The sequence below is a fragment of the Trachurus japonicus genome, chromosome 3, assembly GCF_045865225.1.
Source record: "Trachurus japonicus isolate A0001 chromosome 3, Traja_1.0".
In the NCBI taxonomy this organism is placed as follows: domain Eukaryota; kingdom Metazoa; phylum Chordata; class Actinopteri; order Carangiformes; family Carangidae; genus Trachurus; species Trachurus japonicus.
This window is the reverse complement of record NC_140909.1, coordinates 20,690,110-20,716,727: the sequence shown is the minus strand read 5'-3', so window position 1 is coordinate 20,716,727 and position 26,618 is coordinate 20,690,110. Positions and strand designations below refer to the sequence as shown.

The following is a 26,618-nucleotide window of genomic DNA, read 5'->3' as shown; positions in this document are numbered from 1 at the left end:
TGAAGCCATCACCATAATGATCAGCTGGGATCCAGAATTTCCTGGCACAACAGGTTTGAAATAATGTAACCATTTTGCAACTGAGTCATGGATTATCAACTCATCAGCTTCCCAGGTTTTGGTTTCCAATAACTTTTAAGGGGAATGATTAACTTAAGTACAATTGATGAAAAGATTCAAAGATATATTAGGGAGAATGTCATCAGGTTATGGATGAATGCCTTTTTTTGAAATAAATCCTGATTTCTTAAAGGTGTTTGTTTTCTTTTACATCGTAGAAACACATTCTGGTCTAAAGGTGGGACCACAATTAAAAATATTCTTTGACACTAAATATTACTATTGAATTCCTGAGTTGATTTTATTGAGTGTAAATGATGAGATTAACACTATTCATACGAGGGTGTAATACAATGTAAGTAAAGATTATTACGGTTTGAAAATATTGCTGAAGTGATAAACTGACGAATAACAAGTTAATATGGGAAATTGCAATCGTATCCGCTGCACCCTTTCCTTCTTTTCTTTACGTTTTATTGTGTTAATGATTAATTATTAAGTTGATAGTGGAAACTCTATTTCACAACAACACTCCATAGCGATGCACCTGCGATTAAGCATTTTCCACTGGTCATTTACATCATGAGTTTTTTCTCGGGCTTCAATTGTGGGATGTAAACTCTGACCCGGGTGATAAAAATAATTAAATACTCTGAGGTTTACAGAGAATCTGAGCCGGGAAAAAAATGAATCGGGTTTGCGTCGTTGCAGCTTACATGTTGTCCATTATACCTTGATGAGAGGATGATAAATCTGACGTTGTTATGTAACAAAAAACAGTTGTCTGTTGCGTAAGGCCTAGTAGTCTCCGCCCCTTTTCACTCGCCTCGGCGCATGCGCGGTGGCGACGTACACTCCGCCATTGACGGACCCACGATCAGGAGGAAAGGGTCAGAGAGGCACTTCGACAGGCAGCTGCTGCACGTTTCTCCAGCCTTCAACCTCAACTTTGGTTTGAGCGACGGTTTTTTAACGCTTGACTCACATTCTTCCCAGTTATCGTGGATGATTTTGGTTGACAACTGTTTCCATCGTCACTACCAAGGAACGTGTTTTTGCCATATTACGGGAGTAACGGGCAGCCGAGAACCTCAGCTAGCAGCGGCTATAACGAAGCTATAGCAGGCTAGCTAACGTTAGCTAGCGACCTGGCTAGCTGCACACGAGCTGAGCATTGCTCGGTGGTGGGGTGGTGGTGGGGGGGGCGGTGTGCCTACAGTGTCGTTTGATGGATCCGAGAATTGCCTGGTTTCAACCAGAACAACGTGGACCCGCTAACAACCTGTGGATGCAGATTTGGGAGACGACACAGGGGCTCGGCTACTTGCATGTAAATAACAGCTTCACCACCACTGGATCTCAGAGCACGTCGAGTCTGAAAGCGACCGTCAACGGAGCACCGGGAGCCGTCCTCACCAGCAGAAACGGAGCACTTGACTCAAACACCGGCAGCGGTGAAGGCAGGACTCAGGGGATGTCGACCTCAATGGGGGAAGGAGGGTTGACTGAACAGCGGGACTTTATACCACTGGAAACCAATAGCAACCACAACAACCGAGCCGCTGGCAGGGGCGGTGTCGGCGGAGGGGGGCAGCAGCAGCAGCAGCAGCAGCAGCAACAGGGCAGTGGGGTCGCTGTGCTTTGGAGGGGGTTGACGGACGGACACCCCAACAAAAGAAAAAGAGACAACAAAGCTAGCACTTTCGGATTCAATTCCAGCCTCTTGAACAGTGGCAGCGCCTCCAACACGGGAGACTACGGCGGTTACACAGGCACACCATGGAAAGTCAGGAACTACTCAGAGGGAATTGTAGGGTAAGAGAAGAGTTTATCAAAGTAGATTAGACTGGCTGTCTCAATTTTTCGAAACCCGCTGCTTGTAGCAGAGGCATTCACCCCCCCATCCCTCCTCACAGAACAGGTCCTCATAAATCAAATCACACAGAGGGGTAGGGGGTGCTCCACAAGTGTGAGTCTGTTAACGTTTCAGGGTATCCCGTGTAAACTAGGGGTTAATTCTCTGTTATTTAAGCTATTTTAAACACCTGCACGCTGAAATAACACATGGGGAAAATGAGGTTGTCACTGGCTCCCCACCCACTTTTCATCCCCACCCACTGAATCCACAGTTGCATAACTTTGTGTTGCTAAAAGTTACATGTAAAACCAAAACGGGCTTTCAAAGTAAGCGTATCCAATAATGGATGCATATTTCAACACAACAGGGTTGTGTGTGGTCAGTTGTTGTTTCCAACAATCATTAAATCAAATGAGGGTGCTCTGAAATAACTAGGCTACTACCTCCAAAGGTGTATGAACTCAGGTCTTTACCTCAAACATTTGGGAGTTGTTGTTTTACTCCTTATTCAAAAAACATTCTAGATTTCAAGAAACCATGGCGACAGTGTAGTTCATTTCAAAATGTGCAACATAGGTGAACAGCAGCTGATGCAGATATCCGGGAAGTTTTACTATTTAGTTTTTCCAATAAATGTTCAAACAGACTAAACACACTACAGTAAACAGGAACAGGAGCACCTCTGAATCCTTCCCATCTTAATCTGGCTGTCTGACATTGTAATGATCATTAATGGACTGTGAATCAAACTACTCACTTGGCTCACTCCTACTAGCTGAGGTGCATTTTTGAATCAACTGGACTGTCAGTAAGAAATAGTTTTAATTGAGAGAACATGTGGGAGAGCACTGACAAGCTACCAGGGTGCTACCACTAGCACTTAGCATATGAGATGCATCAGTCGTCCTCCTCAAACCCACAGATGTAAGGCTGGTTAGGAGACAAAATTGCAGCTGATAATTGCTCAAGTTGATGAACCGTATTTAAATGGAGTTTACCATTACCATTACTCAGGTCTTTTTTTAATAATGTACAGGCAAGAGGGTGCACACTGTAAACACTCAGCTCAAATGACACTGAGTACAGTCATGATGTTAGGACTATAGGGGAGAGGAACCTCAACCAGGTTGGCAAACCCTAGGGCATCATCAAACTACATGATGAAGACTTCTATGTTTCTGCACAAGCAAGAGGTTTAGGGACTTCCTCCAAGGTACATGGAGACAGAACAGTCTAAAAAGGCTAAAACTCCAACAACATTTATTATTGTTGTATAGACACTTTTCATCAAGGTCTTTTCTGTACACGTTACATCTGGCACATGCTGAACAATATACAAAAAATCATAGTGCCATTGTTTTGACACATTGTGGTTAAGATGGGTCATGAAAGTAATGGGAATGGTGAGTTTTTACTTGAACTGGGGAAAAAAAGTGATAGTTTAGAAAGTGATAATTTAGTGAATTGATTGCTGGCGGTTGTTTTCCTGCATGGTCTTTCACATGTGGAGGAGATTACTTGAAGGCCTTTGCATCTCCACCAATACGGCGCTTAATTTATATTTCAAGGTTGTGACACATTTTACTTTTATCAAATAATTGCGGCTTCTGCAGTTTGGATATTGCTCTCTGATGTTTTGCGATTTAGATAATATTTCAGTGTATTGTCATTGCCAATGGTGGCTTCCTACAGCCAGAAGATGACGTTTGGTGAATTTGGCTGAACAGCATGAAGCTGTCAAAAATAGAGGTTTAAGGGGGTATAACCAAAGATAAAGAATACAGCAGAAATGATAAAAACTTAAGGTATAAAATTAGCTTGCCCCTAATTAGTTTTTCTAATGCTGTCAACCATCAAGACCCTCTGCAGGTACATCATTTGAGTGGCGCCCGGATATCTGCGCAGGGCAACACGGATCCTTGTGAACTTAAGCTCATAACAGAACTTACTTTATAATAGGAGACCACAATGGACCTTTAGGCTTTTTGTGAACTGAGCCCACTGGGTTCTGCAAACATGTGTCAAACCTTTTTTTTTTTGCACCCACCTGGCCGGCTGTGCAGAGTGTAGCCATGCTGAATGTGCAGAGCTGTTTACTAGTGGCTCATTGGTCTGTGGTGTCCTCCATCCGGTCACATCCTCTTCTGTCTCAACACACAGATAATCTTAAAAACCAGAGTATTATATGAAGCAGGTGGAGAACGACAAGTTGGGGTGGTATAGGGATATTGCCTGCAGGTCTCCGCAGGGAGCATGCTGACAACTTTAACTGAGTTGGCCAACCAGCGTGCATCACTAATGGGGCTGAATGTCCTTTTTGCTGACTCTTCATTCAATCATTCAGCATTATTGCACTAATTTGTATGAATAGTGGCTGTAAAATGCTTGTACTTTGCTCCTTGGTGAGAAACAACAGCTGTGGGAGTTACAATGCTAAATGACAGTGTTAACAACTTTTCATATGAAAAATAATCTACATGTTTGCAGAGGCTTATCATCACACTTAAGTTTTAAGTGACATGAGACATTTTTTTTTGGAAGAATCAGGGTTGAGGACATACTAGGCATACAAGTGGCCAGAGAAAATCTAAATTATGCTGCCAATGTTTTCATGGATATTTTGATAGTTTAAAAAAAAATGGCGTTATTGAAAATGTTATAAACTATTCAGTTAAATGTTTAGCATCTTTATCAAATCAAACAAGGCAGGGAATGAGCCTCAAATGGTTAAAGTAGTTGAAAGCTGAAACTAGAAACGTGAGATAAATGTGTGAGATATGATTCAATGCACCTTTGCATGTACCAAAACAAGACCTTTAACAGTAGACAGTCATTAGGTATAATAAATGAGCATGACATTTAATGACTTATAATTAAGTTATTTCCTCAGCTGCGGTTCTCTTAGATATGATAACGGGGGAAAAATATTTTGGTGGGTGGGGCTCTGTTTTAAAGGCCTTATAGGTGCAGAGAATTGCCCTTTCCCCACCCCTTTCTGTTCGAGTTGTAGACAAACAGGACACCAGAGTGTGGAGCCCAGTCTTTGGCTGATCCTCATTTATAGTAATATGGAAGCTCTGTGTTTGCATAAGGACATTCCTTTGTGATTAGCTCTGCTAATACCAGAACCTGAACCTCAGAGCAATGATCAAACTCACCACTACTGAGGGCTCTCTGTCTAAACATACGCTGGTAATTCACAATGCCAGCATGCTCTATGGCATTACAGGGAATCTATTTTGAAATGTGTACGTATAAACCCACACTATGTATGTGGCTGTAAAAGCTGTCAGCATTAAGTCATGTTAATTCCATAGTTAAACCTCCACTCACAATACATGTTTGTTTCTTGGGAGGCACAGTCTTGTTGTGAAATCTGTAGAAGCGTGATAAATGTCCAGCTGCATGAATAACAATACTGGTGGTTTTGGTCGCTTGATTGAGCTTTACAAAATAGCATAGAACAAGAATGGAAAATAAACAATAAAACTCTGTGACAGACCTACTGTCAATATTGTTTATGCTAGCTACCTATGTCTGCTGAGATAAAGAGCTGCCTGCTTGTCTCTAATACTGTTAGCTCAAGTATGGGCTCACATTGCAGAGTTGTGAATGGTAAGAGAAGAAGTGGAGAACTTTTGATTTCAAAGAGAAATTGGAGTATTAAGTTCTGTTACAGGATTTTTAAAGCTGAGCAGCGTCTTTTTTTTTTTGCCATTTATGTCCATGTTCCCCTTTTTGTAAGATTCCTATATTTGGATGTGGGGCATAAAGTTTAATTTGCCATATCAGTCAGGGTGATTGACATGTGGCGCAAGCAGAGGTAAACCTAAAAATCATTGTTACATTTGATATTTGCAAGTAGCAAAAAAGAGGAAAGAGGGATGGAAGTGCATATTTCCATGGGACCGTCTCTGCACTATATTTGGCCATGGGGGTTGGTTAGAGACACAGGCATGTGCTTATTTGTGTTTTACGCTCCTCTAGTCTTTCTGGAGCTGAGTAGGTCCAAGGGAGCAGCCCACATCATGATTGAAAAGGAGTGTTTACATGCTCCACACGGCTTCACTTCCACAACACAAAGCCAACCCTCTGAGAAAGAAACCTGAGCCCCTTCTGCGTCTGTCCAGTCAGACGGGAGGCTCTAAGGGAGTGTATCCCCCTTGTTTTCTGTCCTTGTAGAACTATTATTTAGATTCTTTATATGGGCACAGGAAGTCCATGTAGCCTCGGTGAGTGGTGGCCTGTTTCTGTCCTGCTCGACTATACTCTGATCTGCTGTTGTGTTGTGGGTTTTTATTGTGTAGGCAAGATGCGATGTTCCAAAGTTCTAGTCATTTTACAACAGTGAGGCATTGTAAGAGAATGAATTCAGAGTGATAGGTGGATTTACTAGATGAGTCTGTTGTTTTTTTGTGTAGCTGGGCAGTGTCAGTCTAACATACCCACTAAAATTGCCATATTAAATTACTTAATTCTTCCCCACAATTAAAAGATTGAGACACATAACAAGACACATAAACATGGTGATCAGTAAAAAAGGGAAGTCAAAAGTGTTAACAAGAAAAGTGCTAAGGCAAGTAAGTTAAAGGCCTTGTCACATTAGCATTTATGCAAATATAAATGTGATATGAAAGTAAGTTTGGTTTGAATTTTATTGCTGCCCTCACTGAATTAGACAGCAATTGCTTGCAGTATACATCTGGAGTTAAACTCTCTTGATATTTATTGAACATATGAACTTGTGGTGGTGAAAATTGTCGAAATGGAGGCCTTTAAAGAATCATGACGAGTTAGCATTCAAAATAGAGAGTTTGTCTTTTAGCTAAGGTTATATATATGTTTTCATTTGCCCTTTAAATCCTGGGCAAATCCTTGTATAGTTTGCTTGAAAATGTTAGCAAAATGCACAAATAGCTGACTCAGCATGGGGGCTAATACCAGCTGACGTTGCTGGCTAGCTAGTCTTTTATACATCCAAATAGTTATCCTATATATTTTTTATTTTTATTTTTTTTTAGATCTCCTACATCCATTATTTTGCAATCTGTCTGCATACAAGGGCATGACCCTCTGCTCTTTTCCTCTGCCATCTTCATTTTAATCTCATGTCTTCACTTACGGTGAAAGTCCTGTTCACATAAAACAGTGGCCCAAAATGGTAGTTATGACAGAGCTGTCTGCACTTGATTAATTTCCGTTGAGCCTGGTGTTGGCAGCTAGTTTTGTGTGTTGAAGCAGAACATCACTCGCAGGCTAATGAAAAGTGTGGTTAATCGCTGGCTGATGAGTAGCCCTGGCTCATGCGATTATTGCCATTTATTGACGTTGTCTTTTGGAGATTTATGACTCCCAGCAGCGGCACACAGATCGCACCTCTGAGGCTGAAGCTCCATTATTAGAACAGTGGTTCATCTAGCCTCTGCTGGCGGTGACATTTATGTCACGTTCTCCTCTCTCTATCGTGCTGCCTGCCTGGCTGGCTCTCGGCCAAAGTGTGTAAGCCTGTGAAGAGAAGCCTGCGTGCTGGTCCTTTGGACTGTAGGTGAAGCAGGCCCCCTCTGAACAGCACGTGTGGGCAGCTCTCCATAACTCAGTCTTCCCATGTGTAGCGAGGAATGTGTTTTCCTTTTTTTTCCTCTTCCTGTCTAGTACAAACCCTTCCCATGCTCCAGACTGATGCAGTCAGCATGCAACACACGCCGTTCTCGCTTTTTTCACAGCTCGTGTTCAGACTGTGACCCTCTGAGCTTGTGTGCAGAACAAATGGCTTCGATCATTTCCCTTTGCTATAGTATACAATGATAATAGTATTATCTTCTTTTTTTGTCTTGTGTATTTCCACAAAATCACATCCCAAATCACAGTACAATCTTACTTTGAACTACTAACACCAAACTTGACATGCTTTGAGTAACCAAAACTATCATATACCCCTTTCCCACTGGCCAAAAAACCCGTTTAAACCCGCTAACAATCGGCTTTTGGTGGCAGTGGGAAAGGCGCACCAAGCCGCGTCGACGCCTCGGCAAGCGACGCGGGTTAAAATCGCCTTTAATCGGCTCGGCTCAGAACGGCTTGCAGTGGGAACGCCAGACCCGCGTCAACCCGCTAATTTACGTGATGACACTGAACGTTATGTGACGCTACGTCATCGCGCCGGTTGCGTCTCATATCACGTACCAAAACAAAGCTCTGCTCCGCTCTGCTCTCATCCGAGACTGGGATCAAAGGATCAGAGAACACTGACCAAAAACGATAGAAAAAAAGAAAAGAAAAGAAGCGACAGTCTGTTTAACTGACGTGTTGTGGGGCGGCTGTGGCATGACTGTGTGTGTCTCTTGCACCGCGGATGAGAGCGGGGCGACTGGTTTATGCTCTGTCTGATCCCTCAGCGGGGGGTCAGACTCGGCTCATTTTGGTCAATGGGAAAGGGGCCAAATGCCGATTGTTAGCGGGTCGACCCGCGTTTAAAAAAACCCGCGTCGACCCGCTAATTTTAGTGGGAAAACGGCTATACAGGTTTTTTAATTGATTAAAAACAAGTGCTGTTTCAAAGTTTCAAAGGTATCTGATCAGTTGATGTTGCTCGAAGTTTGTTTTGGAAGATCAAGCACAAAGTATTTAACAAGATTTACGATCTATCAGACGCTAACTGCCTTCTGATGTGATACTCCCAGCCCACTAAACAACATGTTTGCCTTGGCACTGGTATTACCATGTTAATTATGTCTGTTGCTGTTTGACTACAGCGCTGAAGCACGCTGCATCCCTCAGGCATGGCCATGCCTAATACTAGCAGTCAGCTGTGTTTGGGCTCCTGTGTAACTGGAGCCCTTTTGTCCCAGTAGCAAACACTTAGCACCCCAGATCAGAGCATTGATGAAACATTAATGAATTGGCCATCTGCAATTGCAAGACACGGACACCTTTGCTTCTGTTTGTGGTTGTCCTCATTGTGTGCGATACGACTTGTTTGCCTGCTGGCAACTTAGGACAACCTGAAGCTGTTCTTGGCTGGTGTCGAGGGTCTATAGACACAACAGTGTCACGTAACACACATCTTTGTTGCCTAGGTTGTTGAGGCCCAAAATATCAAGCCTTTGTGAAACTGGAGTCATGATTTTGGAACTTTCCACGGCCACGTTTTTATCACCTCCCATGATCGCATGGAGAACAATAAGTGAAATACATTTCCCCCTTATCAGCAGTCTCACGTGTAAGTCAGATTTGTGAGACTTGAGTGTCTTGTCTTCAGTCTGTTCCAGGTTATGTTTGTTAGTATTTGATTCTGAAGCCGTTCTACAGCCATTCGACCAATACCTCTGTGGTGCCAACATTTCTGAATAGTCAGTGAGTAGTGCTCAGTGTGATGCGACAATAACCTCTTTTTCCTTCATCCCACCCAACTTAACAGATGGCTCTCGTTCACATGAAGGCATTTCAGCACCACACCCAGCCCCCCCTCCCTCTTTCTCTCTCTCTCTCTCCATTTTTCTGTTTCACCTTATGTGCGTGTTTGGCCTTCTACCTTTATAGGCTTTTCGTTTCCTTTACTTTCCCTCATTCTTTCTTCAACTTCCCTGCCTTACTTGCCTTTGCTCATATTTTTTTAATCCGCCACCTTCCCATTCCTCTACCTGCGAGCCGTCTGAGGGCCAAGCGAGGTGTCGCTGTGCCTTCAAGCGGTGGCTCTACAGGACTGTTCAGGGTCCACCTGTGAAACACTTCTTTTTTTTTTTTTTGAAGTATATTTTTTGGGCATTTTTGCCTTTATTGGATAGTATATTATAGAGAGACAGGAAATGAGGAGGCAGAGAGAGAGGGGGAATGACATACAGTAAAGGGCCGCCTGATGCAGGATTCGAATTGTAGCCTCTATAAATGCGGCGCTTGCTCTACCAACTGTGCCACACGACGCCCCCTGTGAAACGCTTCTTAACAAAACCTTTGACATGGATTATACATTTGAAGAAAGAGATTGCACTACTGTAGAGACACAGTAATTCCACTTTTTCTCTCAATAGTGACTTCAAGACATAAACACAGATTGGGAAGCACGCGCAGCCATTATTAAGGGCAGAGAGCAGGGCAGAGAGCAGTGTGTAGAAAATAGGATTGCACTGAACTGAATTATGAACTTGAATTATAATACCCATACCCATAGTTGGGGATTATAATGAGTGCACAATGCTGTCTGATAATGCACAATATATTTATGTAGCCTTGGCTGTAGTGCTACAACAACTGAATTATTAATCAAATAGAACTCTGCTTACACTCAGCACGTTTCACATGTATTTTATCCTCGATAGCAGCTCTCATCCCCTTTCCCTGCTGCCCTCCATTCAGATTCTATTCAGGCCTACAGAGCAAAGCAGTCAGCTAAAAAAAAGAAAGACTAGATTTAACTACTGCATCATCATTAACAATTACAGCCTTAACACCAGTAAGCATTGCTGGCATCATATCAGCAGCACTAGAATAATCACATCAGAGAGAAAAGGTAGGAAAAGAAGAAGTGCTAAAGAGAGGAGATAACATTTTTTTTCCCCTCTGGGAGCCAGAGCTCTCTTGAAACCTGTTCCACCAAATTATATAACATTACTATGATATAGGCAAGTGGGATAATCAGATAAGCAGTGCCAAGGGTACATGTGCTTCCCAGGCAGGCTCAAGACGGAGAGTAATGTGATCCAGGAAGGTGGGGCATGAGATGTGATTTCTATGGTTGCTGCGATCACGTGCTGAAAGGGAGCAGGAGGGGCCTGTTGCTGTGAAATGAAACCTATTGGTGCTGTAGTTGTGTAGAGATGCTATCATCTTTCCCTAAAATAATTTGTGCTTATATTGTAGTAGAAGGAAAGTGGAAAAAAAATATTATATTTATGCCATAAAAATGTCCTCTATTTTTCATTGTTTATTGGAGGTAGAAAATGCATTAAAGCCAAATGTGAGCATTAATGTCCCAGACTTACGAAATCCCTCAGTTCAATTAAATGACGTGTAATTACCTTAAATAGGTGTTGTAAATAGGCTTTTGGCTGAGGGGTCATAAGGATACAGAGTGGCTCTACTGAGAGCTATTTTTTAAAATGGGAAATAAAAAACTGATGTCATGTTTGTAATGCAGACTGTAGCTCCTGAGTTTCTTTTACTTTCAAATGAAACCTAATGTGTCATAAGGAGGCTGGGGTGTGCACAGGGGAAAGAGATTAGTCACTAAACTTTTCAGTGGTTGTCAGTTTCCATGTGAGAGGAGGGGCAACAAATGGAAATGCAAACTTTTTGCCTCTCCTGACAACAAACTGAACAACAAACAAAAAATGATATTGTGTGCAGACACTTGTTTGACCCGTCTACACAACAGCTTACAGCAGAAGTTAACACATTTATCAAAAGTAAATGATGGTGTATCATTTAAGCTGTGTGTTGGTGAACCCAATAACTTGATGGAACTCCCATGTAATGCTAAGGAAACTATACCAACGCCTTTTGTTGACCTAAGAAACTGGTCTAAACAAAGGAAGTCAGTGAAATGAAAATGAAATCATGTCATTTAATGGGCTTTACATCCTCAGATTCCCCCCCCATGATAAAAAAAAAACCCCAACAAAAACACAGATAATGGATGTGTCTGTGTGACAGATGTGTTTTGCAAAACCAGCTTGCCTGCATGGGGTGTGTGTGTGAGAGAGAGAGACGAGCACAGTGGTGATACAATGTAACCGTGGGGAACTTGTATTGTCATGTCCTGGACAGTGGAGCTGCTGTTTCCAGCGATTGCTACTCCCCAAGTTTTTTCAGTTGTCTGTTCATTTGCATTTTAAGATACATCCTGCATCCACATTCAGTTCAGTCAGACCTGTGAGCAGCCAGTTGGGACACATTCACACCAGCCATGGCAATAATGCATTAAATTCACATTCCCTTTCATTTCAGACAGACCGTTTCAGTGGCACACCCTCAATGCATAGTCATTTGTCAAACATGACCTTTGCTGGTACTAGAACTGTAATGATTAGTCAGTCATCACCAACAAAAAAAAGAAAATCAGCTATGCAGTAGGCTAATTGATCGTTCCCCTGTTGTTGTTTTTTTAATGCAAAATAATAGCCTTTTGAAAGATGTCAAACTGAGTGTTCTTTGGGGTTTGGAGTATTGATGCAACAATTAATCAATTTAAGCCTGTGATATGTGGGTGTAGGAAATGGTGATGTGCATTCTTTTCTGACATATACATTTATTTTAATCAATGAAGATAAGATGGGATGGAGCTCATAATAACTTTATAAACTCCCCAAACTGCGGCTGTGTCTTGGTGTCTGGTTCATATGTCACGAATGTCACTCATGTGTCATGCAAATATTTTTTCTTGGCCTGGATCCAGACTTTGAGCAGTGTGCCTGCACCAGCTTTGGAGTTCGTTTTCTCAAGGTCACCATGGTAGTTTTTGTAGTTAGGGAGATGATTGTATTTTTCATAGATGGTTAGAGCAGAAATAATCTATGTGAAACTCAGTCAACTTTCACTGTTGTCAGGTGGAGAGTGCCTGTTACATAAAAGTCAGACAGTAGACAGTGCTCTTTGGGGCGTAGTTCAATCAGTGTTGGTAGCTGTGAGTGTTTTTCTAGTCCAACTTTCTCTGGTATATGCACATACTTCGCTTTGTTGCCTTCTTTTATTTATAAGAAGACGAAGCATCACTTTCCTTTTCTCATTCTCCGTAGCCAGCCAGGAGGAATAAGGCCTGCTATTGGCCTAATCTGAGTTTATATGGCTGTTCCGGGCACACGTGCATGTGTGTGTGCGCCTGCATGTTTGTCCGCCCACAAAGCTTCGTCCCCTGCGTCTATGTGTATGTAGACAAAACTGGTCAATCAAAGGTCACTGCATGTGGGCAGTGTGACCTGTTCCAAGGACAAACATGGTCCCCTTGCCCTTACTGAGTACAAGTTTAGGTTTCTGACATTGTGTGCAGGCATGGCAGGGCTTCCTGTTTTGTTTTTGCTCAGCCCTGGCTACAGTTTACCCAAAAAGACATGATATGAAAAACATGGACTGCCACTGCAAATGACTTTTCACTGTCTTCTTGGAAGGTATTCAGAGAACATCTGGAGACATCTGCTCTTGTTTGTAAAGACTTGTATTTGCCATGAAAGTGTTGATATTATATATTTTTCTGGCAACATCTTCCATCTCTACTTGAATACCGCTCATTGTGCCGTTCCGTAAATTCAAATCTTAGATCTGCGAAGTACAAAAAGTGTTCAGCAGTTGGTCGTAAGAGTTGTTGAGTTCAGCTGGCTCTGTGACACGTCTGTATCAATGCACAGGGGGGAAAATAGAGCCAATTCTCTTTTTTTGTTGCATCATTTCTCCAAGTAACAACACATCTTTTAAGTAGCAAGCCCTTTATCACTCACCCCAACCCCATTGTCAGTCACATGTGATTTATTTATGGGAGCTCTGAACATTCGTACACAAAGAGAAAGGAGCAGGAACCCATTTCTTCCCTTGCTTGACAACAAACATCTGTCACAGTGTCCTTTTACAAAACAATTAACCCACAAATGATTTCTTTTCTCTGCCTTTATCAGATTTCTAAACTCTAACTGCTAAAGATGTAGTTATGTGTTTTAAATATATAACTAGAAAGAAGAGAATAAAGCTATTAGCTGTGTCCTGTCAGCGTGACTCGGTGTGACATCTGTATTTGTGGCGCCCATTCCCTTGGCATTGCATACTGTGCCTTTTTGCTCTGCTATCAGGGAGAGCAGATAAGGCCAGGAGAATGAGAATACCCCTGGTTTTGTTTATTCCCCCCAAGTCTCACGTCTGAATGTGATGGGATGTGAAATGTGGCAAACCTCAGTAGATTTGAATTGTTAAAACCAACTTAATTGATCTGTTAACATGGTATTCAATATAAGTTTGACTTGTTTAGTTGTCCGTTATATGTCTCAGTTCTTCTCACCAACCTGCTAGAGTATGATTAAAGTAGCTGCTGTATGTCAGTAGATATCTAAAAGGGGTAAATCTGAAATGTGCATGTGCTCTATATAGTCTTGTTCCGTACAGCTGTGAAACCTGTGTGTTTTCTCCTGCTTGTGTGTCTGTTCATGTCCACATTCTTCTGCTCGTCTCACCACGCCGTGCTCTGTGTGCAGGTTACATGAGGAGATCAATGACTTCTACGAGTACATCTCCCCAAGGCCGGAAGAGGAGAAGATGAGGCTGGAGGTGGTGGACAGAATCAAGGGAGTCATCCGCGACCTGTGGCCTTTTGCTGAGGTACACATCCTCCTAGGGATGAATAAAGTATTCTCTACTCTACTCTACTCTACATCATCCCAAACCCCCAAAAATGTGTTTCCTGGAAAATCCCGTTTGTAAGCTGAAAGCGACACAAATAAAGGATGTCCCGCATCACCCGGGATTAATGGATTTGGATTTGTAGGTTTGTGAAAAAAAGGTGTTAAATGATACTTTGAACACATCTCTGGTGCAGTGGGTTGGTGCTTTTATTGAGGCCACCTTGGACAGCAGTGGTCTATTGTGAGAGCCAGGCTGTGTGTGTAGTAGCAAGGTAATGGCTATAAGCTTCAGCCTTTCTCCATGTTGCACAGTAATCTGTTTGGGCCATGGTAATCAGCGCACCTCAGGCATTCTTGTACCCACTGACTTTGATCCTGCTGATAGAGCAGTGTTCTCCGACGTGTGTCTGCTCCGAGCTTAGCAGCTCCTAAATTAAGTAGCACACTGCAGTACCAGACCCGACCAGCTTTATTCCCCTCTGGAAAGAGGTGGGGCCACTTCATCAACCAGTCAGCGTGATGCTTGTTTAATTAGTTGATGAATTTAGCTAAGTAGATGTCCACCAGACACTCGGAGTCTGGTGCTACACAGAATCATTATCCTGTCAGGTATATATGGAAGCTTGTCTAGGTCAGCTGCACCACCCAGATCTATCTGGCAGCTTCTGCTTCAGCTTTGGTTTCAAGACATTTCCTAAACCCTTAGACCGTTAAGATATTAATCACCTACTAGTGATGAGGCGCACTGTCAGTACGTGACAACTAGTCTTATTAGAACATGTCAAGATGAGCTAAAATATAGCTCTCCTTGAATCAGTTACCTCACCCCTTCACAGAAGCCTTAAGGACTTACTGATTATTCATTTGCAAACATGGCTCTACAATCAGCTTAGCTTGGACATGTGACTGGGCAGTAAACAAGAGTTTACTACTACAGGTTGATGTGAGGTGTAGAGAGAAGGTTTAAGTGGAGGTACGGTCTGGCCATGGCTTAAGTCTATTTCTGCTGCAATGCCTTTTTTGTTGTTGAGTGCTCAGTGGGAGGTTATAAGGTGGAAAGTTGAGCATATTTTAGTCACGGTAGCACTCGCATGCAGGTTAAGAGATCAGTGGCTCAAAGGACTATTTTTGTATGTAAACATCCTGCAAGTTTGGATTTGCACAATAGCCACTTTCAACGTTAATGAAATCAGTCGATCCGTACCAAGGGCCATACTTTCCCTTAATGTCCCACTTGAAATATTTCAACTGTACACTCTTTTTTTCCCCCTCTTTGCACAGTTTGTAATAGTCTTAGAGCCACACCCATGCAGATAGTTTGGGCTTGTCATTACGTTCACACTATGGTACACTTATATAACGTTTATGCAGCTTGGAAAACAGGTTTCCGTGTGGTACAGTGTGGGTACATCAAAATAGAACACCACCTTGATGCATGCCTGATGACACGTTTTGTCCTCAGTTCAGTTCAGCTCAGTTCATAACATATTTATGTCAATATTCAAAATGTCAAAATGTTAAAATGTCAAAATATTCAGGTATCCAGGTGCTAGGATTTTTAGAGTGTGAAGTGAGTGTAAATGACAGAATAATTAAAATAAACATATGCATGTGTGTAACTGTGTGTATCTCCTCTCAGGTCGAAGTGTTTGGGAGCTTCAAGACTGGTCTTTATCTGCCAACAAGGTGAGCAATGTGGTTTCCTAAACCAGTCCAGAGATTTAAACACATCCTTTTTTTTTTGTCTCTCTTGGCCAAACTGTTAGTGTGAACTGGCACCTGACCAAGAACTCAGTTATACTGAGCTCTGGAGAAAGAATCTTTACCTGCTTTTGTTTGAAAATCAAGTGTTTCAGTCATTCTTAGTACTTGTTCTTTTTTTTTTTTTTTTAACTTTCTTTTTAATTTTTAATTTACATTGACAGCAAGACAAGCTCATCAGAAAAACAACACAAATGTACAGCCTTCCGCTGTCGCGAACACAACATACAACACAAAATAATACTACATAATATAAGAACCAAAACAAAAGACAGAAAAGAAAAGAAAAGAAAAAAAAAAAAAAAAGGGTGTGTGTGTGGGGGTGTTGTCTTAATTTACACCAACACTTATTATTGAAGGCCACTCGCATCCAAAAAACATACTCAGGGGGGTCCACTCTTTAACAAATTCATCTAAGGTTCCTTGCACCACATGAGATAGTCTTTCATAAGGAACAATTGATAACAGTTTCTCATACCACATTGCTAGTACTTGTTCTTTTTAAAAACTTTATTCTGAGAGAGGCCGCGACTGCCAACAGACACCCACACAACCACCTAGGCACAATAACAACTCCCCCTTCAACATGTCACCTGGATTAGTGCTCTCTTGACACCACACTGAGCGCTTTAATAGGACTAAGCTGTTTTGTGGAAGCATGCTTGTCAGCTGGGGGATGTGTGTCTGTTTACATGCGTCTCTTTCTGGCATTTGTCAAGGAGCTATTTGTTTGTATTTCAGTTACATGGTGCAAATACATTGCACTTATGTTTGCTTATGTTTTGTTTGCAGTGGGTGGCTTGTGTGTAACACTTCTGTATGCAATAAACAAAGCCTGTCTGCAGTGATCTACCGTGCAGAAATCATTTAAAAAGGGTTGACCTGTGTATAGTCTAACAAAACTAAAAGAAAATCTATTCAACAGATGTTGCACTTTGTTTGCTGAATGTTCGGGTTTGCTAATGTTTTGTCAGTTAGGAAAATAGACAAAACTTTGTTGTTAGTTGCTCCTGTATGTAGTAGACTTACGTCAAGCTTTTCTTTTCCTCTACCAGTGATATTGACCTGGTGGTTTTTGGAAAGTGGGAGACACTGCCACTCTGGACACTGGAGCAGGCTCTAAGGAAGAGAAACGTTGCAGATGAGAACTCCATCAAAGTTTTGGACAAGGCCACGGTAAGGTTTGCTTTAGTAACTGCTTATTTGTATAGAAATCTCTTTTCACAAGGCCTTTTTTCTAGACGTTTTTGGACATGGCTATCCCATGTACAGCTGTATACAGCAGCTATGCCATATAATGTATAGACGTTACTACTTATGTTTGGACATGACTTTCGAAATGGAGTGTGTTCCTCAGATATGACTGCGATCCTCACTAGTTAAGGTGAAAAAAATGTCAGCAGTCCATACTAATTTGTTATTCTATAGTTTAGGATGTAATTATTCAAATTGTGTGATCCAGGAAGAATTTAATCTGTAGAGAGATGGAAATCTGACAGTTGCAACATGTACATCCAGGAGTATAACTTCTCAACTTGTTGCAATTATGATGATTAATGAATAGTCTTCATTCATTTAGCCATTAATCAGTATGCTGTTGAAGGTGTGCTGACAAGCTGTACATTTTGTTAGTACGCTCTTTTGACATTTCCAAAACTTTGGCTTCTCTGGTGTGTATGCACACCTTGTACACAGGTATGTGCGCCGACACGCCCAATAAGTGAAAAGCCAAATGTGCATCAGGGCTTAAATTATTTCTTTGTACTCTGGAGTTGGCGACAAATGCAGAGTTCCACCCAAATTAAGGCATTATATTTATTTTGATTAGTGTCACCAACACATTATTTCCCAGCCTTGTATGAGCAATTCTTTGTTGGTTAAAAACTGTATACATTGCATCCTTTCCCATTTTGTTTAATTTTATTTCAGGACTTAAAGGATTTGAATAAATCTTTATCTTTGTTTCACTTTTTGTTAGGGACTCGGAGCAGATTAGCACTTTTAAGTCTTTGCTCAAGGAATTAATTCAAGGATTAGATCAGTCAACGGGGCTTTGTGTACAACGGCATCTGTATGTTGTTTACAGATTTGTGTCTTATAGCACAACACCTGTAGCTGTGAGGAATTGTGAGAGCGCAGCTTTGTCTCTGTTATTCCGCTCTGACTATGTGATATGTGTGTTTGCAGGTTCCCATCATCAAACTAACAGACTCCTTCACTGAGGTCAAAGTTGACATCAGCTTCAATGTGAAGAGTGGTGTCAAAGCTGCTCGACTCATTAAGGATTTCAAAGAGGTACAGTTTGCACATTCGGGGCTCTACACCACAAATTCACAAATTGACATGCGATGAAAGAGATAAAAATGAAATGCTCAAAAATGTCTGTCTGTGTTCTTCTGTTTATCTAACGAGTATATAGATGCTTCATGATAAATAAAACTTGACTGACTTCAGTTTTGATACCCAAATTCAGCTGTTGCACTTCATATAGCAAACAAATCATGTTTTAAGACTGGAGGATTTCTAAGTGACACACTAAAGTGTCACATTTTAACAAACATTTAAAGGGAGGAGTCACTTTGTTCAAAAATATTGATCTTGTGTCGCATGTTGAGAGTGACTCATAACTCGCTTCATCTCGCATTGAAAAATGTTAATTTTCAGACATCAGGTTTATAATGGTGTGGATTGGCCTTACACTCTATTAGTGACCAATAGGACAAGTAATAGTATCTATTGGAGGCTAAATTCCTGTCTTCCTCTAGAGGGAGCTGTAGACAGTAAATTTCACTGCTCACTGTGTCCTCCTCTGTCTCTTGTCCTGTAGAAATACCCTGTGCTGCCTTACCTGGTCCTGGTGCTGAAGCAGTTCCTACTGCAGAGGGATCTAAATGAAGTTTTTACTGGTGGGATTGGCTCCTACAGTCTGTTCCTGATGGCTGTCAGCTTCCTGCAGGTATACACCCGTGTTCAACAAGAAACTCTTAATGCTTTAACAAACTAAATCCTTTGGAGTACTGCACGTTTGTCCTCATTTTATGCGTCATTTTTCTCAGTTTTGTAGCAGATTTGTGTTCTTAACTGAAGCCTTTTTTACAGTTTCTTTATAAGATCTTAGTATAATAGGAATGTCTATGTCCATAGGCCCTGAAATTCTCAGTGTTTTGACCGCAATTACCGTAAATTCCGGACTATTAAGCGCACCTGAATATAAGCCGCACCAGCTAAATTTTAAAAGAAAATAGATTTTGTACATATATAGGCCGCACCTGAATATAAGCCGCAGGTTTTTCATGTTGTAACATGAGACACAGAAAGACAGTACACGGAAGATGTGTGGAACTATACAAGTCCGCTCGCTTTTCCGCTGTTTTGGTTACGCTCCTAGCCATGTGCATTTGTTGACAACGAAGCCGGCGAAAAATCAATAAATGGAGCGATGGATAACGTTACATAACATACGATGTTATGCGTGTGTGTTTGTGTAGTACCGTCATGAACAAGAGATTATGGGTTATGGAGCGCGTTTGTGTTGCGGTGTGCAGACGAGAGCTGGGACATGGGGCAGCGACCAGGTGCTGTAGTGATGTTGCAAGGTTGGTTTTCAGCCGTGAGACGCCAGGTGAAGACGGAGAGCCTCCGTTCTCACTCGTAACAAGTCATGTAGCGAGTTAAACCATCACAATTACTCCGGAGGCACCAACACGGCATCAACACAGCACCAACAGACAGTAACATGCCTGGTTAGAAAATAAAACTCTGCACCAAACCGCAAAACCAGTGTCACTAGCGCTTCCTGCTAGAGCGCCTCCCGGAGGCCGTTGGCCAGTAAAAATCTATAAATTAGCCGCATCGTTGTACAGGCCGCAGGGTTCAAAGCTTGAGAAAAAAGTAGCGGCTTATAGTCCGGAAATTACGGTAACCACAAATACTGACATCTCCTTGGACCATGTTCTTCTCTAGCTTCATTACAGGGACGACGTGTGCAGTCCCAACATCAACATCGGTGTTCTGCTCATTGAATTCTTTGAGCTCTACGGTCGCCACTTCAACTACCTGAAGACAGGCATCAGGATAAAAGATGGAGGTTGTTACGTTGCCAAAGACGAGGTTCAGAAGAACATGATGGATGGCTACAGGCCCTCCATGCTCTACATTGAGGACCCACTGCAGCCAGGTAGGAAGTGTGAACACAAAGGTTGAAGTTTAGAAAGTGGGTGGCTAAAGCTCACATGTGCATAATTTGAACTTTTTTTTGTCCCGTTTCCAACAGACAACGACGTCGGGCGGAGTTCCTATGGTGCCATGCAGGTGAAGCAGGCATTCGACTACGCCTATGTGGTGCTCAGCCATGCTGTGTCGCCCATCGCCAAGTACTACCCCAATAATGAGACTGAGAGGTAAGGAGCTCAATAGAGAAGCTGCCAATCACGTATCACAGATGACGAGCCGTTCCTAATGACTATCATCTGATTTGGATTATTGCTTGATCCGTCAGAGCATTCTTCACAGCCAGACAGTTTAATGTTACGCTATTCAGTCTCAAATTGTCACTGGTGATTTAATGTCAGTAAGATTACTACGCTTCAGCTGTTTTGAGAATGTCAAAGCATTACCCTGAACATTGGCTGTATAAACACTAGTATAACGTGTGTACGTCCTCCTGTATCCCATCACAGCATACTTGGCAGAATAATCCGGGTGACACTGGAAGTGGATGAATACAGGGAATGGATCCGGAAAAACTGGGGGAGCCCATCCCAGAATGATTTGCCACTCAACAGTATGTTTACACACTCACTTAGTTTTCTAAGGTTTCTTCTCGTCTTGTTGACCCTAAAAAAAAAAAAGAGAGAGAGAGATAAAAGTCAGCAGTTCCTGGTCAGTTGAATCTGACGGGGTATAGCTGGACCTGGCATGGCTGTAAAAAGCTGACCCAACCTGACCTTTGTGTTCACATTTGTTACTTCTTTGTAGGAAATGACGTCACACTCTTTGAGTCCCAACAACTCGACGAGTGCAACAACAACGTCCCAGATGAGGACGACGTTGTGGTTCTACCTTCAGCCCCCCACAGCAAAACCTCCTCCAACTCCTCCTCTCCATCCCCCTCGCTGCGCTCCTCTCCTTCATCCTCCCTGCTGTCGCCTTCCTCCACGTCCTCCAACTCCAGCTCCAGTGATGCGGTCAGTAGCTCAGATGCACACACCCTTCAAATATTACTATTATATGTACTTATCCGTAGCTGTCAAAGCTGTGTGATGAAAACTCTTCATCATCTTATTTGCTGGTTTTCCACAGGACTCTGACGGGACACCGTGCAAGACAGCCAAGCAGCAGTCTGGCCGGGGCTCCAGCGCTCACAGAGAAAAGTCAGCTGCCGTTAGTAATCACCGAACACAGAGCCACACTACTGGCACTCCATCTGGAAGCAACAAAGGAGGAAAGGTGCGGTCAGCCTTCCCTTATATAGGAAAAAATTAACAGACCACTCCCAAAATGATCAGTTTCTCTGGTTTTACTATTTATAGGTATGTGTTTGAGTACAATTAAATTTAAAAAATGTTGTTTTATTCTATCAACTACCGACAAAATTTCTCGCAAAATTAAAAAACAAATATTGTGATTTAGAGCTTTTATTGGCTAATGACTAAACTAGTCTAAATAACAAAAATTTCAAGTCTTTTCAGACCTTTAATAATAATAATGCAAAGAAAACATGTTCATATTTATTCCTTAAGAACACAGCAAGAATATTTTAACTCAGGCAGGGCTCCAGACTGCGACTAAATGGTTGCATTTTGCGACTAAAATTTGATACAATGCGAGTAAATTTTTCATTTACTCGCGCATGTGCGACCAGTAAATTTGCCGATTTTTTAAATTTTTTTTAATGACCACTGTGATTGGCTACTGTGTGAAAAGAAATGTGTGTTTCTCTTCACTACACCTCGGAGGAGACTCTCTAAGGGGGTGAGGGGGGGGGTCTCGACGAGTGTAAGGGGGTGAGGGGGGTCTGTTCTAGGATGAGTTTACCACAAGTAGTGTGTCTACTTGTTCTGTTGGTCAGTGTAGCCTAAACATTAACTTTATATTTTCAATATTTAAACTGTTTCACAATAAAATGTGAATTTAAAACATTATAGTTTCTGCATTTATGCAGTATTTATCAGTACTACAGTGAAAATTAGAGGAAATGTGAAAATTTACTTTGCAAGTCGATTTCGGTGTGCGCCCCTAAAATTTTAAGTCAGGGGCCACTGTGCTCCTAGTCAAAAAAGTTAGTCTGGAGCCCTGTCAGGAAGAGTTTATAAATCAGTTTTTGTGGGATAATGTCAATGTTTAATCCCAGCAGTGGTTTTTATAATCTTCCTATAAAATCAGATGTGGTTCAGGTGATGACCTCATCAGTGTCTCTTGTCTCTTATTAAGTAGAATGAGTTGTGTTTGTGTTGGTATTTAAAAAAGAAAAGAAAAGAATGACTGTCATACATGTAGAGATGCTTTTAAGAAACATTTGTGAAAGTGGTCTCTTATTTTTTTCCAGAGCTGTATATATACACACACACATGTAACATGTGCCCATAAGTTTAAGAATGAGACAGACACAAAAACTGTTGTGTTAAACATATATCACTCACCATATGACACAAAAATGAGTCTGAAATAATAGTTTATTTCTGAAACTTAACTTATTTAGTGGTACTTTTCATGATGCATGCTTGAAAATATTGAATATTGTATCGAATACCCAAGAGAAATCCTCTGGAAAAACTAATCTGGACTTTGTGCTCTGACCCGCTCCAGGGCAGGATGTCTCGTTCCCACCACAAGGGCGGCCACCACGGGCAGCAGAGCTCGTCATCCAGTACCAAAAGTCATCCGAGCAACAAGCCACATCACCAGGGCAACAGCAAGAAGAGGAAAAATGTACGGGACTCTACACAAGAGGACCTCTGCAGATAGGGGTGACCTCGCCTGCCCCCCTCCCCCAAACCCCAGTCCCCTGTCCTGTCTGCAACTGACTGACTGTCATGTCCCACTTCTGCTGCCAGACTCCAGCCTCGGGAGGTTGTTAGAAGTATTTAAACATCTACAGTATCTGTCTCTCTGTCACGCTTTTTGGGATGACAAGCAACAATTTCTAGCAGTAAAAAAAAAAGAACAAAAAAAGAATCATTATAGGAAACGGGGTTTGATTTCTTGGACATGAACTGAAATCATATTGGATAAAATGCTCATTTGCTTCCGAACAGCTTCTTTTAAGGAGCAGTTTTCCTTCCCACAGCCAGCACCTACACAACATGCCTCTTGCGCCTCCTGCTGCACAGGAGAAGACAGGTTGGGTGTCGGGAAATCTACTCTGGAGCAATACCTGGAGCTGCCGGCTGGAAGATAGGATCCAAAATTTTATCAAAAAAAGGAAAAAAAAGAAGAAAAAAGCAAATGGCTTAAAATGTATAAAAATATAAATGTTATGTGGGACAGACAAATATATACACAGATTTTTTTAAGATGGTAACTTACAAATGCAATCAGTAAGAGTGGGACATAACTTATGCATGAGATTTTTTTGTTGGTTGATTTTTCTGTTGGTTTTTGTTAAGTCTAAACAGGTTATACAAAGATTTGTACAAAAACGCATCAGAAAGAAAAAAAAAAAAAAGTAAAAATACAAATAAGAGATTGTTTCATATGAGATTTTTACAAAATATACCGATTGAAGACATGTAAACATGCACATCTTGTGCCCGCAGCCTTTTGGCCAAAGCCAAGAGCTGGTTTGGGTCCCATTGCCAACATAAATCATCAGCATCTACTTTTACTTCTGGTTGCTCTCTGTGAGTGTGCTACAGTGTTAAAATTTAGCCTTGAGTGAGCCACCGCTCACACACACAACAACCCTATAGATGACCAGGTGAGAGATCATCATCTCAATAGCACAGCCACACCTGTGTCGAGGCTTTAAGACTATTAAGACTACAGGTTTAAATTAATAAGGGGGAGATTATGGTTTTATTGAAAAATCCTACACTTGAAGAAAAAAAAAAGTGTTAACATGACAACTGTGGGTGATAATCTGTTCCTTCGGTAATTTACCAACTACAAAATCATTTGTATTTGTTAAATGTATTTATTTTTTTATTAATTATATGGACATAGTATGGATAAATGTATTATTAACATTAGAGCCCATATCTTTTGAGTCCTATATTTGAAATAGGATAAGTTGCGGGGAGGGTGGGTGGGTTGGGAATATTCAGGTACAGTAAAATACCACCTTTATTATTTGATTGGGTTTTTTTTTTTTTTTTTTCATTTTTTTTTTTTTCATTGACAGTTGAGTGACCAAGTTACTTTGGAAGGTTTGAGAGACCATTTTACAAGTTATACAGTGATAATTGTATTTTAATATGTGGCTGGTCTACTTATCTAAAAGGGAGCGGATAGTTGTTTTTTTTCCTCGATTTTTTTTTCTTCCCAGAAACTATCAGAAGCAACTGTCTTAAATGCCTCCCCCCTCCCCCACCCCCTCCCCCTTTGTCATGGCAGTACAGCAACTAACCTGTAGATGGAGTCATTGCTCTGAGCCGTAATCCACACAGAGTTAGGGCTTGTATACTGCATTTGGACGGTTCTATTGGCAATTGACTGGTCAATATCCTCATATCCATTACGGAATGGGCAGCTGCACATGGAAAACCCATGAAAGTTGAGTGCTTGCCGGAAGGAGTAACACACCAAAGCACAGTGTAATCCCCAAATTTCCTTCCTTCCAAATGAGACGAGAATCACCCACAGTGAAAAACAAAACAAAACAAGTAGTCAGCAATAACTTAACCACCTTCACATTATACATCACTACTACTGTCTGCTGCAGCGACATGATGCCTTGCTCACCCACCCGAGCAAGTTTAATCTTCTGTGTTAAGAAAGTGAAGCACATTTGAGTCCATGCACTAACTCACGTTCTATTATATTTAGTGTTGAGATATTATGAACAAAAAAAAAAAGTAGCTACGGTTCCATGCCCACCCACCAAGTACCACCCCTCAGCGCTACGGTTGCGGTTTAAATGCAGTATATAAACGCTGGTCTTGTGGTAGACGGACGAGGAGAAAGGTGAATAATGTCAGCCGTGCCATCTGAATGTCCACTGACCATCTTTATTTTCACTGCAGGAAGCCTTCAAACCCAACTGTACTCATCTGAAATTTGTTTCTCTGCAGCTATTACAATTCATGCAATAAAAACAGTACAATGAACCTGGGTGTGGAGACATGTTCTTAATGAGTGTTGCTTTTTGTCTGCTGTGTATGAGTGAGTGGTTATGCTTCGCGAGCGGACTTGACATGGAGGGGGTGAGCGTTACTGTGTGTGTGTGTGTGTGTGTGTGTGAGTGACAGACATGATGGAGGTGGGGCGTCCGCGCGCAGAGTGGCGCGCGTGGACAGTTGTAGAGGAGCACGGGGACACAGCACGCTCCCCTACCCTGCGCCTGTCGGTTATATTTTTTTTTTCTTGATTTATCTCCGGGACGCTGTAGACATAACCCAGGTAAGATGCAACAACTTCATTTAAAAGAAGGCTAATGGCGACTTGTTTAGGCTGTACAACCTGAAACCCTCCTGGCAGTCGCCTCATCGTTACAGTTGAACGTTTAATTGTTGGTGAGCTTCAACAAAAACGGCTGAAATGTGTGTTTTTTGTCTAAAACTTTCCACCTCTCGATTTTCCTTCAGTTTTATTAAAAGATGAGCATTTATCTAGAGTTGTGAGTAAAAAAAAAAAAAAAAATCGACTTTATTCTTTGTATTCATGTGGCCTTTTTCACCTGGCTGCTCCTGTCGCCCGGAGACTTGATGTTGAGTTTGGTGCATGTAGCGAGCTCACTCCAACAAAGATGCCGCCAATTTAACGTCGGCGCCCCAGAGCTGAGCTGAGCTGTGTGCGTATATTGAGGATTTGTTTGGTCATGTTTTTTTGTTTTTTTTTGTCTTGTGTCACCGGTTTGACAGAAGCTCGAGTCGTGTGTCTTCGTGTTCTGCACTTAAGGAGAAATGAACCCTGGTTGAGCAAGATGAAACCGTATCGCAACTGTTGTTACTGCTGCTGTGGTCGTGACGTTTCAGAGTTTTCTTTGGGTTGATGCGCCGATAAGCAGTCAGCAGTGGAAAACATACGGTCTACCAGTCATCTTGTGTTGTCTTTTGTCAGTAACTTGGTGTTCTTCCAAATAAGACTGACCCCCAAATATTTTCAGGACAGGAAATGTGTGTGGTTTTTTTTAACAAGTGTAGACAAAAGTGCTGCCTTGCTGTTTAAGATGCTGACTTGAAAGAGTTCATCTTTTCATATCTGTCACGTTAACATTTTTGCTTGTGGGCTAAACAGGACCTTTTCTGAGTCACTGGTCATTTTCGTCTCCCTCTCTCTCTCTCTCTCTTTTTTTTTTTTTTTTTTTACAAATTCCCACATTAAAGAAGATGTCAAACAATAGAAATGCCCTAGGATTATAAAAGATGCAGCTGGTTTATTGTTGCAGGTACAGTACAGGGTTGTCCCTACCTCCTTGCTCCACAAATGTCTTTTATTAGATAAAACAAGACTTTTAAATGTGA

The 26,618-nt window shown here is 41.7% G+C and overlaps 2 protein-coding genes across 2 annotated transcripts in view; both read left to right on the top strand.

The window, feature by feature from the left end:
• Positions 1 to 921: 921 nt before the first annotated feature.
• tent4b (terminal nucleotidyltransferase 4B) lies at positions 922 to 25,262 on the top strand. Its single transcript, XM_085766063.1, has 12 exons — positions 922 to 1,875; positions 14,089 to 14,212; positions 15,875 to 15,921; positions 17,052 to 17,172; positions 18,184 to 18,291; positions 18,824 to 18,952; positions 19,960 to 20,173; positions 20,270 to 20,396; positions 20,676 to 20,779; positions 20,974 to 21,182; positions 21,298 to 21,444; positions 22,804 to 25,262. Exons 1-12 carry the CDS (start codon positions 1,289 to 1,291, stop codon positions 22,960 to 22,962), a joined length of 2,076 nt encoding a protein of 691 aa, XP_085622189.1. The 5' UTR covers positions 922 to 1,288; the 3' UTR covers positions 22,963 to 25,262.
• Positions 25,263 to 25,401: 139 nt separating this feature from the next.
• The window catches only part of adcy7 (adenylate cyclase 7), a 58,849-nt gene continuing 57,632 nt past the window's right edge, over positions 25,402 to 26,618 (top strand). Inside the window, exon 1 of the mRNA XM_085766003.1 lies at positions 25,402 to 25,554. The gene's annotated coding sequence lies outside the window, so the exon portion shown is untranslated. The remainder of the gene's footprint in view (positions 25,555 to 26,618) is intronic.

What these genes read in the sequence shown, in the direction of transcription:
- tent4b (XM_085766063.1), top strand. Translation starts at nt 1,289, where the DNA reads ATGGATCCGAGAATTGCCTGGTTTCAACCAGAACAACGTGGACCCGCT. An exon ending in AAGTTTTGGACAAGGCCACG is followed by an intron (nt 17,173 to 18,183) that starts GTAAGGTTTGCT and finishes GTGTGTTTGCAG; the next exon opens with GTTCCCATCATCAAACTAAC. An exon ending in CCCAATAATGAGACTGAGAG is followed by an intron (nt 20,397 to 20,675) that starts GTAAGGAGCTCA and finishes ATCCCATCACAG; the next exon opens with CATACTTGGCAGAATAATCC.